The sequence below is a fragment of the Passer domesticus genome, chromosome 1 (genome assembly GCF_036417665.1).
Source record: "Passer domesticus isolate bPasDom1 chromosome 1, bPasDom1.hap1, whole genome shotgun sequence".
In the NCBI taxonomy this organism is placed as follows: domain Eukaryota; kingdom Metazoa; phylum Chordata; class Aves; order Passeriformes; family Passeridae; genus Passer; species Passer domesticus.
The window spans coordinates 111,812,436-111,829,041 of record NC_087474.1 but is presented as its reverse complement, the minus strand read 5'-3'; the positions used below and the strand labels follow the sequence as shown (position 1 = coordinate 111,829,041).

The window sequence follows — 16,606 nt, the reverse complement described above, 5'->3', positions numbered from 1 at the left end:
CTTGTTTCTTTGCATTTTTGTACAATTTATGATACACCCTTCCCTGATCCCTTTAATGTGCTTTGTCTAATCTTGTATCTTTTACACTATAGCTACCCAGGATTATGCACCAAATAACACAAGGCCAGTACTTTACATGTGCACTGTAAGGCAAGGCTCGTGTGGAAACACACCTTTTGGGTTGTGATTCAGGCAGCTCAAAACCTGCGCACGTTCTGGCATCTGCTCTTTTGCAGCTCCTATTAGTTGACATTGCCCAAGCTTTGATTACACACAGAAGTTAAGAGTCATGGTACGCCTCACCACAGCAGACAGCAAAGATACTTCTAGAAAATGGAAAAGAAATTCCTAGCCAACTCTGGACAAAAAAAACCCAAAAAAAACAACCCAACTCACCCCACCCAAGAATAAAAGGTTTGTAATTTAAGTTTTGTACTGGAGAAAGTAGAGCTGGTAGACTGTAGAAATAAAAAATCTAATGTATTTAAAAATGAAAACAATTTCCAGTGTCAGAACTCTTTCTCATTTTTCTTTTCCCTTTTATGTCACTGTAGTCATGCTCGAAGACAGGCCATTAATTCTACTTACAGTGAATGATGATCATTTCAGCTACAAGGGTGAGGTCACTGATTTATGGAGGTTATAGCTGAATTTGGGAACATTAGATAATGGAAGTTGACTTTTTTTTTTTGTGTAATTTGAGCACATTGGTTTCTCTTTAAACAAGGATTTTTGAAAGTCTGCTCCAGGACCCCTTACAGGAACCATTAGTTTCAGCTGAGGAGCAAGGTGGATGTTGAATAGGAGTCAGAAAAAAGGGTGGAGGTGGAAACAAAAGGCAAAAACCATACTAATGTACAGTCTGAACCAGGGCTAACATTATTCCAAGGTAATGGAATAATCTGGTTACAATTAGTGAATACAGAAACTTATGGAAAATATTTTTATAGAAAAACTAACAAGATGCCCCATTGTTTATCTATATGTAAATCCATCCTGAGATGGAACTACAAGATGCATAAATAATAACAGTCATTTTAAGTATGATCGAGTTTTAATTAGCAAGGCTGGTATTTTGTGTTGCTCTGAGTCACTGGAGCAACCACAGGCAGACTTTGCTGATGTGGCACTGGAGCAACCACAGGCAGACTTTGTTGATGTGGCATAACATTAGTGACAAAAGACACAGAAACCCACTATTGGCAGTGTAGGATTGATATAGCCTTTGGAATCTATAGATTTAAGAAAAGTCCTCATTTTTCTTTCTTTAAAAATAACATAAGAAATTGAGTTAGTGTTTCTTAAAGCAATCCACTTGTCCAGCCATAGTCCATCAAACCACCACTGTACCTTGGGATCTATATAGAACTGCAGGAGATCTCAGCATTTAATAACCAGGAAACATCATTAAAATAATTATTTGATTCCTAGTTCTAAAGAATCTTGACCATTATTGCTCTGGTATAAAAAAGGGGGATGTATTTCTTTATCTTGTCTTTAATTCCTGTGAACATGTAAAGGTGAAGCTTGTAAACGGGTTTTCTGATCTGAACTGACAGAACTGTTCTGGTATAAGGAAAGAAACCTGCAGTAAGACTTGCCAGTGTGATTGCCAAACTGAAGCCTGGACTCAATGTCCAATTTATATGCCATGAAGAACTATTTATCAGGGGCTATCATTTTTGCAGATACAAATTGTTGTACAGATGAAGCACATCATCTCACCAGCTGCCTAAATCTGCTCTGGGAAGAAATAAGGCTAAGCTGTTAAACCCTTGCTTTGATCTAGTATATGAATTTAGAAGCTCATTAAGTGTTTTTTATATTTGCTTGAGCACAGAAACACCATTACTTGCCATTTGTGATGAGACAGCCTTAAAAAAATTTCAGGGGCATAAATATTAAGGAATTCCAAACAGCTTTAAAACATGTCAGTGTGATGTATCCACTCTTTCTGTATGTGTAATGGTCACTATTGCTGTGATCACTGGCCATGCCCATTCTTGCCTGGTGTGCAAAGCCCTTACCATAATGGCTCACAGCAGTCAGTTTTCTCAGGATTGAAGCTGGGATTCCAGTTGTAGCAACTAAGGCTGCCTCCCATGCTAGTGTCTGTGTTGGCAATGCTGCCCACAAGTAACACACTGATGGTTTGTTTTCCAGGTTGGTTTATGTTGAGAAGCCAGACAAAGACCAACAATAAATGAGAAGAGACGGAGACAAAAGCTGGTTGGTAGAAACAGGCAGGTGCTCTTTATTTCATGTGGCACAGCATTAGGCAGACAACCCAAGAAACAGTTTCCAACAAAAACCAAAGCTATAACTTCCAGGAACCATCCCCCAAACAAGGGTCTACTACCAACAGTGGCACTGAGATGTCCTTGCCTGTCCACTCTCATCTCCTCATAGTTTATATGCGCTTAGGCGATATCTTAGTGGTGAGTGTCCTTTCCAAGGAGACTAACTTCCTACAATGCAATATATCTTTAGACAGCGTACATACTGTGCAGGATCACCAGAGTACAATCTCCTCAAGCCATGCTAAAATATAATGCTAACTCTGGAGAGAAGGCTGTGCGATCGCCTCGTGTCTCTCTGAGGTAATGCAATGCTGTTCCTTAGCTGACAACATGAGGGGCACCTAAAGGAGGATCAATATGGCTTCAGAGTCTATTTTTAAACTCCTGATGCACTAGCGGGGACCTGGTGTGCCACCAGGTGAGGATCTCTTCCACCCCTGACCGCCACTGGGCACCAGCAGCATCAGAGAGCTGAGTCTACTGTCACTCAGGGGGATGAGAGCAGAGATGGTCTTGGGCTAGGAGGAGGAGGAGGAGGAAGGAGAGGAGAAGAGGGCCATCAAAGATCACAACAGACCATCAGCTTTGTGTCGGTCATTAGGTGAGAGGTAACAATGACGGCGGGGCAGGGAGGGGTTACATCGTTAGCACTCCAGATTTAAAGGCATGAAGAATGGCTGGTGGAAGGAAGATGTTTTGGAGACTAAGGGCAAAGGTTTAAAAGTCTTGTGATATTACTTTTAATTATTATCTACAGGTTATTCTCTCTATATATACTATTTTCCTTTCTAAATTATGAAAATAAACATTTATTAACAAGTCACTGGGTCAAATCCTGCTCTCCACTGAAGGCAAATCCATTGACTTCAGTGGGAGGGAGCCCCGTGTAAACAACGAAGGGCAAATTTGGCCCTTTATGTCCTGAAAAGTCTGCTTGTACCCACTGCCTTTCAATCCTGCAAGGAAATACAGACTAAAGGGTGAACTAATCCTTACAAATTTCTCTTAAACTAGCAGGGGAGTGTCAGTGAGATGCAGCAAAGGAGCAAAAAAAAAAAAAAAAGGAAACCAATAAGTAATACTGCTGTAAAGAGAATTTTATCCATGTTTCAGAGCCAAAATACAAAAAGAGAGTGGATCTGGATCAAGCGCTACTGGCCTTTACTTTCTAAGCAACAACAAAATTCTTCATTTAGCTTTGGTGAAATGTTACACAACCAGAGAAAACAGAAGGAACCAAACAGTCCTTTTCCTTTGCAAACATCATATGCCCAAAGGTGAACACTGTCATCCCTTTGGATTCTCCACTAACTCCCACTGTCTGCACAGTGCAGTGTCAGCCACTGAAGACAAAACACATCTACTGTGCACTTGAGTGAAACCTATGGTGTTTTACAAACATAACATTTTGATGTTTTGAATACTAAGGACCACTAGGTGCTTTTAGACACAGAACAATACGATTTCAGATGCATTTACCACTTTTATTTCACTATGCAGAAACATACATTCACCATGTGTTGTGATGCAGCTGACAGTGTAATGGACACTATTCCTTCCGTGGGTATTAGAGCTGGACACTAGCGAGTTTTCAGTGGACGTTCTGTACAGGTTAAGGCTTGACTCAGAACTAGATAGTAAATGCTGACCAGATTCTCAAACAGATTTTTTTTTTTCTCTGAGAACAAAAGGGAAATCAATAGAAAACCATCACGGTTATTTCAGATTAATAATTTTCTAAAGCTGCAAACTAAGTAAAATACAGATTTTTTTTTTTCTCCAAAATAACTACATATAATTTACAAGGTTAGGATCTGTGAAGGGTGACTGGAAGCTGACTCTGAACAATGCTGACAAAAATCATTAAAGTTAATATACTAAAATCATTGCTACCTCATAAGGTATTCAGTCAGGTATACAAAGCACACTTTGTAAGCATTTATATGTTTTGATAAGAGTAAAGATTCATCATTGTTTATGGGGCAGTAATAAAACCAGATGAAACAAATATAAGATTCAAGTTGTTTACTGAATAAACTGTGTTATTGGCACATCTAATGTGTGGTAAAACATTATACACAGTACCTATACAGCTTCTAGCATTTTCGGGGTAATCTTCATTTACAGTATCCGTAAACAAAAGGCTTGCCACCTAACAAATTTTAATTTGTTTAGACTTTCAGAAATTGTGAAAGGCATGAACTGTTTATGTGTTACATGAGATCACTCTTTATATTGTTTATGAACGTGCAGGTAAAGCTGAAAACTTAGACATTTTAAGAAAATTAAAAATGCTGCTTTTCTGTAATTTTTTTGTTGCTTCATGCAATATTGTTTAACTGCTGCTGATTCAGATTGCTTTCTATGGGAAGGTATCTCTGCCAGTTTCTTTATTAACGGTCAAGATCAATTCTTCTGTACTGAAATTTTCCATAGACAGATACAAGTCAGTCAGGTTGGAACTGAGACTCCGTATAGGTTCTCGTATTCCTACTGGTATGCATGTCTGGATTCATATGCATTCTAGGTTATTCCTGCAGAAAAGAGAACTGAGTTAATTATTCAAAACAACTACTCTCTTGCAAAAGAGATTTGTCAATTTGTTCATACAAGAAAAGCTGTTAGAAAATGGCATATCCCACTACAAGCAACTTGGACCAAATCCAAAGTCCACTGACGCCAATGGAAAGAATTAGCGACATCAATAGACTTTTAAGCAAGCCACATTGAGCTGTCTCTGACACAATTAGCAGAATACCACAAGAATCACAGCTACTCACTCCTTAGTGACTGGTTCCATCTTCCAAATAAATAACTGACACTGAAATTCAGTTTTCTTTAGGGTCTGTATATCCAAAAGCAGGAAAGCCAAAGAGCTTCAAAAGGTGCTGTGCATTATACTCTGTTACTTACACCAAGTGCTAGAGAATACATATTGTTTTAAGAATAAAATGCTGCTATCGATTCAACAAATCTGACAAGCAGCTTTTTCTTCCCCTTCTCCATACAGCATTCAAAGCAATTTGTGCAATGGTGCTGGCATTAAGAGCTTTTGCATAGCAGGTTAGTATGCATGACATGTTTCTGCACACAGAATAAATATAGGAATATTGAGACGTCTGTTTAGCCAGCCACTATTGGAGAGCATGCCTTTGCTGAGAAAAAGCTGGACGCAAGGAAAGCTGCATTATCATCTCATCCTGATAAACAATGCTGCTTTAAAACATTAAATGTTCTTTCAAGTACAAGAAAGCCAAGACACCCAAATACCGACAAACTAAGTCACTGCATTTAAAAGCAAGTTGGACCATATCTTTGCAAGTCGGGAATTGAAGCATAACTTTTAACATATCTGCACAAGACATTTAAAAAGCAGCTGTAGGTTTTTTCCCTTGGCATTTTTAAACAAAAATGCACACCTTCAAGAACAAATTTTTTTTTGCTCTTAAATGGCACAAAAGCAGACAACAGATTTTTTATGACTTCAGAAGTAGGAAATTAGACTGTAACAAAGCATGGACAATGAGGACTTTTCAGAGAGCCAACAAAAGCAAATGAGTAGTTTCTCTTTCTCCAGCTGGCACTGTTTAATGAAAGCAGATGTCTAGAGCTGAATGTGGTTTACTTTCAAATATCAGAACTGATAACCAGAAACTTGAAAATGCCAGTGAGAGAAAGCGAAGAGTTAAAGGTGAAGTATGGTAGGAAAACAACATCTGCAACATGCCAGCCCAGTAAATGCCTAGGAAAATCATCTGGTCCTCTTACCTGTGGTCAATCCTCCCCATCTTCTGGTGTGATTTCTGTCTCTTTATGAACCACTACTTTGGTCACTGACATGTCAGGGTGCTGCTCTTTGGCTTCTTTAATTGCCTGAGCCAGCGCCTATCCCAAGGAAACCACAGAAGGGCAAAAACAAAAAGGAGGTGGAACATGCATGATCAATAGCAAGGTGGAGAGATTCATGACATATTACACAATTTACAAATGAGGAAAATGATTAAAATATGAAATATACCATCACTGATTTAACTACTATTCCAGTTTAATATAAGATATGGCAGTATGGGTAATATCTGTCAAAGCAATGTTTAGAAATGTTCTCTTTTTCAGTCTCCAGGGTATCCTTTTTAGCAGTTTGTATATTTTACCTGATCATGATCAATATCTGCATCTCCTGTGATGACTATTCGTTTTTCAATTCTTGTCTCTGAGATGCCTCCTTTCACAGTCTAGATGAGAGGGACAAAAACGCATGTCAGTAACTCACTTTAGAGTGCTGCTACTCATCCCCAGAACGATCAGTGCAGGAACCCTCTCATGACTGGACTGTAACAGCTCAAAGAGGGGACAACCTGGACTGCAAGTGAGCAGCTCTGGAGTTGGCCTGAACGCTCTGAATGGACTAATGACCTCCAGATGTCCTTCCAACACAGGTAATTTTATAATTCAAGTTAATCTGCACATGCATCAAGAGAGATGTTTGTATGTCAAAAATGGCAAATTTTTCCCATGAAAAACAGAATGGGAATAGAGACAGCCCCATATTCAGACCTATTCAAGTCCAACTGCTTGCTTCAGAATAGCATACAGGTGGCATGGCGTTTGTAATGCTCATCTACTAATGGGGGAACTTCATTGCAGATAGATGAAATCCTCTTCTCAACGAATATTGGTAGGAGAGCAGTCAGTCACAGCACTAAGAGAGTTAATCAACTCAGCATAGCCAAAGACAGGTGAATAAATACAAGTATTTATGGTAAATTTACAACATTTTGTCAAGAGAGTATCAGAATGTACTCCCTTTCTGAAATAAATCATAGAAACAAAGCTAAGATAGCATACACCCTGGTGAAAAAGGAGCTCCCTGCTTTCTGAGGACTCACTTTGGTGATATGTGTAGTAGTTGTAGTGCTGGTGGTTTCAGATGTGATTGTTTGTGCACTCATCAATACACCTGGTTCAGAGTCAGCACCGCAATCCACCTAGAAACCAGAAGAGAAAAACTAGTCACCACAAAAATGATCCTGAGCACAGGGAATCAAGAACTGGACTGTTAAACTTCCCTATTTCTACAGTTCTTCATAAAGTGAGTATCTTATGGTAGGGGAAAACTGCTATTAGGGTGACCATGTGTCAGTATTTCTCTGTGCATCTGGAGGCTGTCCTTCCCCTCTGGAAGCACAGATGAGAATATGGCACTTTTAAATCTGCAGTTTCATCAATGTTCTGGAAAGGCCCTACACCGGGATGTGAGAGTGACCCTCAGGTAAGTTATTCTTACGTACATCCTCCTCATGCTAATATTAAATACTTGAGCAACTTTGAAAAGTTCACACTAAAGCATACACTTAAAGATGGGTGAAGAAATGGGTTCCTTTAAGGCACATTAAATTAAATGTTTTTCACAGAATTTCTTACCTGAGAAGACTCATATGTAATGGTTTTTGTTTCTGTATGGACTACTGGCACTTCCTTTGTTGAAATTTCAAGGGTTTCCCCACCAGCGGGAACACTGCTGAAACTTATAGTCTCAGTCTTCACAACTGGTGACTGCATGAACAAAAAAAAGAAGGAACATTTAGCAAAGCTTATGGATTTCTCAGAACAATTTTTTTTTTGCTTGGGGTAAAAGAAAGAATAACTAAAAAGCGTTCTGCATTAAAAAAAAAGAAGATAAAATTATCTTAATTACAGTGGTACATTCATTGCATTTATGTATATAATGCTGGCGACATTTAGCACTTCCCTGGATTTTACAAAAACAAAGTTCAAAATGCTCTAAATACTACAAGAGGCAATGGTCACAACTTGAAAAACAGGAGGTTCCCTGAGAACATGAGGAAACACTTTTTCACTGTGAGAGTGACATAGGCACAGGTTGCCCAAGGATACTGTGGAATGTCCTTCCTGGAAGATACTCAGAAGTACTCTGGACATTGTCCTGGGCAGCAACTCGCTCTGGATATCTCTGTCTGATCAGGGGATTGGAGCAGACGACCTCCAGAGGGCCCTTCCAGCCTTAACTGTTCTGAGAATCTGTGATTCTACATCTTCTTAAAATGACAAGAGAATGAATTCTGTCCAGGCTTAGTCTTTTTATCTCTGGGGAAAAAACCCTGCACAAAACAGCTCTTGAAATTCTGCTAATGGGGCTAAGATAAGGAACCTGGTCTGTTTAAGACACAGTACACTTATATATAATTGCACCAAGCATGGAAAAAACAATCTGTTTCCTGTCTTTGGGGACATGTGAACTTTGCCAACCTTGATCAACTTTCCCAAACAGAACGCCAGCTGATCTTGTTATCTGTTGCATAAAATGCCATGAAATTTGGTATTTCTATGCAGCATGGAAAGCAGTTACAAGTAAAACATGCATGGCATTTTGCTAATGATGGAACCAGCAGCAAGCCTTGCAGGTGACATGCAAGGAGGAAATAAGAGGAGAAAAAACTTGCTTTCTATAAAAGTGCAATCATACAAGCTGGGCACACTTAACTTTCAATGTTAGAATTAACTTAGCCTACTATTGCCTACATTCACAATTCAGCACAGACACGACCAATTTAACAACAAGTTACCTCAAAATGAGGTTTTCTTTCCAAAGACTCTGAAAGTTGGACTGTTGTTCTGTGCTCCTCTGCCTGCTCACACGAAGCAGCGGCAGCGACTCCTTCCTGTTTGGTTAGGGCTTTCCCAGCCTCCTCCCTTTTTTCCTCCTTCGCCCCCTCAGTCCCAGCAGAGCCCTCCTTCCCTTTCACGCCGGCAGCCACCGCCGATGCTGCCTCAGCCTGGGCATCCAGCGTAAGTCCGGCCACTTTAGCAGGATCCCCGCCTGCATGCACCTCCATCCCATGTCTCTCCTTGACAACTACAGTCTCCTGTACAACCTTCTGCACCGTATCCTGATCCGGCTGAACTGCTTGCTTCATGTCACTGGAAGTTATCTCCTGAGACGTCGTCGTGTCTATTCTCTGCAGGGAAAAAGGAAAAAACCCTCAGCATCAGAAGCAGACAACACTATTTGTAGTAGCACCCAAGCTTAATGTACTGTGAACATAAATTTAAAAAAATGGGCATTATATTTTGCCATGTTATTTCTTCCACATTGCATAGATTTTTGGTCTCATGATGTTATCAGTACAGCAGAAATGGAAAGCAAAGCAAGAAGCAAAATTTTTAAAAGTGGTGAGAAATTTCGATGTCGGTGTTCTCATTGGTATTTTTGTATAAGTTTTACAAAGGCAAAATACAGCACCCTGTGAAATGACCAAAATGAAATGAAAGAAACGGTGGTTGTTGTCTTTTTTTTTTTCCCTTTTTGGTGAAGTTTTTTTTTTTTCTCCTTTTTGGTGAAGTTTCTGTTGTGGTCTGTTTAATCAAAAGAAAACACACATAAGTACATGCATTAGTTATACAGTTCCATATTGTGCAAAACCCCACAAAATAACAGAAAAACAAAAGTAATTGGTGCATGGTTATGACACTGATGGAGGGAATCAAGCAGCCACCTGAGTCCAGGTATGGGAAGTAGAAGTAACCCCTCCTATGAACTCAGTTGGTTTTCTGGCGGACTCTATTAAAGTGAAGATATCTGAACCATCCAAGGTTTTTTCACTGGTGGACTGTTTAGTCTAAATAGACAAAGAAATGTAGAGTCATACACAGAAAAAAGGCAGACCCATATGCACAGACATATTAATTGCCAGAACCAGAGGCAGAGACGGAGGAAAAGGAGAGTAGGTTGCAGGGGCACGGAGAGGTTGGAAACAGGAAAAGAATGGGAAAATAAATCAGAGCGAATTCATAATGGCTGTAGTAAGCAATAGTTACAAAGCGTAGTTGTTAGCATTGGCGTTTTGCTGGTTCAAGCAAACCTTTTTTTTTTTCCTTCTATTAACAAGCCACAGCAGCAATACTGAATTTGAGTACATAAACCAGAAAGGTTGGAAGCCTTATATAATGTCTGCTTCAGACTGTGAGACGGATTCAAAGTATGAGACAAAAAAAATAAGCTGGGTTGGCTGCTGTCAACATAAAGCCAGGCAGCAAGAGAACTCAAAGCTAGGGTGGTGTGAAGGGATTGTCTAAAAGAAGTCATGCTTTTATCTTTAAATCGTGGCGTGAAGTCAAAGCCACTTGTTACCACTACTTTTGATGCAGACGACTCAGTAACATAGTGAGCAGTAGCAATGGTAAATGGCTGTTCTCTGGAATATCTCCACTCTGACAGGCTCTTATCTGTCCGGGCAAATGCCCTTGCTTTTACAGCTTCTCCACCAAGATGCTTTTCTGCTTTGCCAAGCTGTAAGCTTTCCAGTGTACCAAGTAACTGCAAATCCTGGTCCATCCTCAGTGTCTTTTTCAAACTCTCCTCTTCGGGACTTTGCAACTGAGATTCTGCTTCCTTTATGGGTGTCAGAGAGTCAGACAGCTTTCTTCTCGTGCTCTGCACATCAGATGCCCGCCTGGCTTTCTCATCAGTGACAGGCTGGAGGATTTCATACTTGGCCACTATTGGAACGATTTTCACAGATTCTTGAACTTCCCTTTCCAGTTTTTGCAAAGTTTCTCCCGAAGGCTGTACCGCTTTCTCGCCCTCTTTAGCTTTACTTGTCATGGTTACAATTTTCCCAGATACGGTATCATAGGACTTTCCTAGGGTGAACATTTTCTGCTTATTCTCCTCATTGGATTGTATTTCACTTTCCAAGTCCTCAAAGCTCTGCATTAGAACGGTACTGGATTTTAATACCTCAGGTGGAAAGGCAGTTTTACTGCTCACAGTCACTACTTTGTAGGCCAGATTTTTTTCCGATTCACCATCAACTACCTCAGAAGGTATTTTTTCTATAATAACCCAATCCTCAGTGCCCTATATTTGAGATATAAAAGCTAAATTAGAATATCTGCAGGTTTATTTGTACTTCAGGAGCACTAAATTATGCAGACTTTTAAGAAATCATGTTGCTTTTTCTGAAAGCGTATAGTAACTTCTAGCATTGTACCTCTTACAGCAGTTATCAAGCAAAATAAACAGAATCACCTCAGGCAAAATATGATTTCTTTGCATATTCTCTTTCTTCAGAGGTCCATATATTATGGGCCCAAAAATATTACTTTTGCCATACTATTTCTGTATTTGAAGCAAAATAGCACATCAGCACATAATTACAGTGGTGACTGGAATCAACCTGGGGTTAAAAATCACATATTGCAGTGGTTCACAAAGCTACAGTCAAAACCAAATTATAAAAATAGGGCAAATAAGCCCATTCAACTGTACCCTAGTTGTTACAAACATGCTGTTAATGATGTTTTAGGGTAGTACTCTTCTGTATGTAGCCTGCACTGAATTTCCTTGTTTCCATTAGAACATCAACACCCTTCAGGATTGTTTAAATGGAGAAGCACAACACTGCAAACTGTATAAACTAAGCATACTACTAAAAATTCTGAATGAAACTTAATTGCAGCATCTTTTTCCTCCTCATGCAAATGTGCTATGTGATTTGCTTTGACTAAGCAATCAGCATCCAGTTATTTGACTTTAAGACTGTAACTTCTGTATTTAACTAAGCAAATGATGTAGCTTAAAATCAAATGAATTAAAAATAACCTCTAGGGATGATGGGATACTTTTCTGGATAATGATTTGATGAGAAGTAACCAAAGTGCCAGCAGATTCTCCTTCCTGCATCTTCTTCTCTATCACACTTGGCTAATAGAAAAACCAATAAAAATATAAAGTTCACCATCACTCAGCATATTCTAAATTCAGTTGACAATATAAAAGAAACGCATTCTCGTGACAGAAGTGCCTCATTCACCGTAACGCTCTCAGTGAGGTTTATGCTGGAAATGCATGCAAACTGCAAAAAATATCCAAACAGCACCGTGCAAGTAGGTTTCTAACTGGCAGAGAAATCAGTCTTCATTAGGAAGCCATAAGCTCTGGAGAGGACCTATTCCTCAGAATTTGGTCTCCAGATTATATCTCTGCCTGGAACTTATTAAATAATAACAATAAAAAAAATGAAAAGGGAGGGCTTGGAAAGGAAAAAAGATAATAAAATAATAAATCATTGCCATCCTTTCTGACTGCATTTCAATGAAGTATTGTTTGTTTTTACCTGCATTTCAAGGAATGTAGTACCTCCCTTCTGCAAAAATATGAGTTTTTCTGATTTTTCTGTTTCTTCTTTGGTCTAATGTCAGGGGAACAAATGATTTTAGTAAATGGAGGGTATATATACTATACTTCACAGTAGCTCATATTTATTTACAAATTATTAATCTCAAGGAAAATTGGGAAACAGAACTGAGGAGAATCATTTTGCAGCACAGAGGTTTCCAATGAGAAGTGAAATCAGTATCTCTCTATGGTGAATGCAAAGGAGACATGAGTACACAAATGATATGCACAAGTGTAGCACAAAACCCACTAAACTAAGACTCAGGTGTGGATGCACTGTGTTTGTTTCATTTCATATGATTCATTTGGCTGGGGCTGATGCCAGCTCACACAATTTCCACCAATATCCCAGAACAGGCCCCTGCACCTTCACTCTGGGCAAGGCTCTCTCCTGAGTTTGCAGCCCTCTCTGCTGAAGCAGGCAGAAGGAGTGCCCAGCCATGATTTCAGCTCTCCCTTTTTCCCTGCTGGTATTAGAAGTCTTAGGAGCACTTTTCCTACAAAGGGAGCTAATTGTTGTTCTATTATCCTGTAGTGTGACACTGAAATCTCCTCACTTTTATCCCATCAGTGCTCTTCCATTGCTATGAGAATAGTAAGAGTATCTCTCTATCTTGGACAACTGAGAAAATGTTAAATGTAGGTAAGACATTTCCCAAGGCTTTTGAGCCCACCTTCTGGACTGGCCACTCTTGTAATTTGGCCAGAGAAAGTAAGTCCCTGCAGAGCAAAATGGGTTTCTTGCCAAACCTTTTCTAGTGGCTTCAGTAATTACTATAGTCAATAAATATGCCAATGGAAGTCCTACGACTGGCATGATAAAAGGGTACTCATGAGGAAAGATAGAAATTTAAAGAGAAATATGAAACTAGAAAGGGATAAATGGTTCAACTCCCTGACTGCGAGGAGATGCACAGCTCCTTTATTCCTAGTGTTGGTTTCATCCAATTCAGGTCAGACTAAACATTGTCAAGGACTTTGTCAATATAATGGCTTTCATGTTCTACAGCTATCTGGCTACCATCAAATAAGATATTTAGAACTATATTTTTCATTACTAAGGAAAACCAAATTATTTTCCCATCTGTTCTAAGAAACAGCAACCAGCGGCTTGAAGTCACACTGACCAAACACACAGGTGCCACATGCTCAAAGATATATTTTGAAAAGACATATTTTCTCTTCTGTTCTTGTTTTATTTTAAGAAGGAGCTACAGGTAACAGCACTAAATATATTTTAAAGTGGATAATGTGTAACTTTGACTAGCAGAAGGCGCTACACTATCTTGACTTCCTCTGTATTTCTCAGTAGACAAAAATGTGCTGATTTTGGCCTAAGGATGGCTTCAGCTTTTTCTTTTTCTTGTACCTGATCAGGACAGGTACGCTGAAACCATCTCACTTACTGGGACCAAAGGAATGGTCAGGTGTTATCTACAGCAGAAGTCACCTCAGAGTTAGGCTATGATAGCTTAAGTCAGTTCTTAATTTTCCACAGAAATACCTTCATTTGGATGAGGTTCTGTGAAGCAGATGTATTACATAGATGCATGTAAAATTTTTGTCCTTTTCCTTTCCAAAAGAATGGTTAAATTCAGATGTGTTTCCTCAGGGTGAAGCCTACATAGCCGTGTAACACAGCTTTGTGTAAGCTTTGATACTGCTTGTGCATTTTAATTAAAACTGTTTACAACATTCCTAAAGTAATAAAGATATTAAACAAACATGATGGTGTTAAGTTTGCTCCCCCTGCAATTCTGAGATTCAGGCTTAGCTAGCCACCCTTTCCAACAGCTCCTTACATATTTATTATGAGAAATGCATCCTATTCATTGTACTTACAATTTTACTTTTTAGAAGTATAAACCTTTATTTTCAACTACAATCAAACCAACCTGTAGGGTCTGTTATGATTCCTGAACAAGGCAGTATGAGCAACACTAAAACTCCTCCATGCTCCCCTCAAAAAGGAAGCTTTGAGCACTGAGCCTGCTTTTTTTATGTATTTTAATCACACATGACTGCCACAGTAATGCACATCTGGCACCAGCATCAGCCACTGGCTATATTGTGAGAGAGGAGGAGGTGAGACCCCTTTCCTTGGCAATATCCCTTTCCCTGTAAGGAGAAGCTGACACTTGCTACCCGCACGCCTCCAGGGATGCCCTTCCCCAGAGTTATGGGTCTGCAACACCAACCTCTGAGGTGAGAAAGCAGAACATCCTTTCAATTTACACTTTCCAGACAATTTTTACTGAGTTCCCTACATTACATCAGTGCTGTGAGCACAGAAAAAAATCTCATGACCATTTATTGGTTTTTAATGCTAAAACCAAGAGGAACCCATAAAGATCATTCCTGTGAGACAGAAACCAGATACCCATTCATAATAGAATAAAAAAAAACAAAACCACATTTCCAGGCAGACCACACAAGCTTATTTCTTTTTGCTCCACTGAACCTAAGCCAAGACCCTGCACTATGTATTTTATTGCAACACAAAAGCAATTGCCTCGCTACCCCACATGTCCTTATCTACCCACAGATCAAGTAAACACCAGCTTTCAAATTGGCAAGTTTCTTACAAGCACTTCAAGACTGCACAGTGAGCAAGATTTTTTCACACACACAGACTGCAGGAAAATGCAGATACTTAGCAATCTGCATTGGGTCTTCAATGACAGTATCCAGCAGACTGCAGCAACCATGAGATTCCTTATGGAACTGGCCAAGAAGGTCTAATTATCATCATTATTTCTTCCCTGTTTTCAGAGACTGGGAGTTCTGCCCTTTGCTCTGTATTTGCTTTTCAAGCTTGGCACTATAGCCCCCACCTGTCTCACTGCACCACTTCTCCCAACCAGTCACCATTGTTTAAATTTTCTCTCCATCACTTTCATGGTTTCTTTCATGCATGGCTGGACTTCCTCAAGCTCATCGAACCTGTAACAACGCCTGTATTTTGCACCCTCAGAGAGACCCAGTTCTGCCACATGGCTTCCAGTGAATTTAATTCTCTACATACACATATATTTATATATGTATATATTTATGGTATCTACTCTTCCTCCCATTTTTGCTGCCTGTGTTCTGAGAAAAGGGAGTGCCTGCAAGCAGGGATGGGCCTCTAACTACAGCCTCTAATCTAGTGAGAGCTGCTATAAGTAAAAATGCATAGACAAATACATAATGAAGCCTTTCAGCTCACGCTGACCTCTTCAGGCACTAGTGGTTCAATCATAGGAGCATCCTCCTGCCTTGCTGCAAGCCGAACGGGAGATGTGGAAAGCCTCTTCTCCCACTCATTAGACACAGTCGTTTCTGTGGAGGTTTCCAAGAAGGTGCGTTTCAACTCGCTTATATTGGTCTGATGTTTCATCAGATCTTCCTGGGTTTTGTCTAGATCCTAGACAGTTTTAAAAGAATAGAGCAGTTTGTGATACATCCTAAGCCAACCAAACTTTAGAGCCAAAACACACAACTTGGTTAGTATAGAGGGAAGTAACAGCTCAGGGAGCCGGGGAGCACAGCACTAACACAACACTCTGTGAAAATGTGGCATTTTGAAAGAGAACAGCATAGCATATCTCGTACAAGTGAGTCTAAGTACACTCTTAAAGAGCCTATCCATATTGCTGTAATTTGCACCTGATAACGAGGCTCCAAACAAACATACATATGCGCGTGGAGGCACACACATAGAGGCACACGCGTATATCGATATTGATAGTACAGGTTAGAGGAGTCATCATAATCTGAGAGAAAAAATAATCTATTAGCAGGTGGGAGTACACAGTTCATGCATCAGAGTGCAGATCCACAGTTTACCACTAAAACTAACACACATGTACGTACATGCACTGGTATATACCAATACCAACCTCTAACATAAGATTACTATGTTTGACATACACATTTTCACCCTGTATTCGCTTAATCAGACTATTCTGAAAGAAGTGAAAAAGAAAGGGAAAAGTAAGGGACACAGTATTGAAAGGATACAAAATGCTGTTTCTACACATTTCTTCACAGAGAACCGACAGTAACATGCTGAAAGAGGCGAACACCTCCAACATTGATACCTGAGCAACATCTAGACCTTTTGTTT

At 39.6% G+C, this 16,606-nt stretch overlaps 2 protein-coding genes and 1 long non-coding RNA gene across 16 annotated transcripts in view; 1 reads left to right on the top strand and 2 right to left on the bottom strand.

Moving 5' to 3' along the window:
• The first annotated feature begins 243 nt into the window (after window positions 1-243).
• Window positions 244-7,531, top strand: LOC135308806 (uncharacterized). The gene is made up of 3 exons (XR_010369182.1): window positions 244-414; window positions 2,164-6,736; window positions 7,517-7,531. It is a non-coding gene; the product is annotated as an uncharacterized LOC135308806 (long non-coding RNA).
• EPB41L3 (erythrocyte membrane protein band 4.1 like 3) overlaps window positions 3,764-16,606 on the bottom strand; it is a 143,289-nt gene continuing 130,446 nt past the window's right edge. For 5 of the 14 annotated variants that reach the window (XM_064434209.1, XM_064434170.1, XM_064434219.1 and 2 more), the window contains 10 exons: window positions 16,380-16,445; window positions 15,713-15,904; window positions 12,437-12,511; window positions 9,815-9,937; window positions 8,885-9,277; window positions 7,722-7,853; window positions 7,187-7,285; window positions 6,452-6,532; window positions 6,069-6,185; window positions 3,764-4,834 (listed from right to left, as the gene is read on the bottom strand). In XM_064434209.1, coding sequence (XP_064290279.1) covers window positions 6,075-6,185; window positions 6,452-6,532; window positions 7,187-7,285; window positions 7,722-7,853; window positions 8,885-9,277; window positions 9,815-9,937; window positions 12,437-12,511; window positions 15,713-15,904; window positions 16,380-16,445 — 1,272 coding nt within the window. In that variant the 3' untranslated portion in view covers window positions 3,764-4,834; window positions 6,069-6,074. Of the gene's footprint in view, window positions 4,835-6,068; window positions 6,186-6,451; window positions 6,533-7,186; window positions 7,286-7,721; window positions 7,854-8,884; window positions 9,278-9,814; window positions 9,938-11,172; window positions 12,025-12,436; window positions 12,512-15,712; window positions 15,905-16,379; window positions 16,446-16,606 lie in introns of those variants that run through there. The other 9 variants (XM_064434192.1, XM_064434201.1, XM_064434239.1 and 6 more) reach the window with 4 other exon arrangements.
• Window positions 9,944-11,607, bottom strand: LOC135286630 (uncharacterized). The gene is made up of 2 exons (XM_064399735.1): window positions 11,590-11,607; window positions 9,944-11,178 (listed from the first exon to the last, which is right to left on the bottom strand). The coding sequence occupies exons 1-2, from the start codon at window positions 11,605-11,607 to the stop codon at window positions 10,171-10,173; spliced, it is 1,026 nt and encodes a 341-aa protein (XP_064255805.1). The 3' UTR covers window positions 9,944-10,170.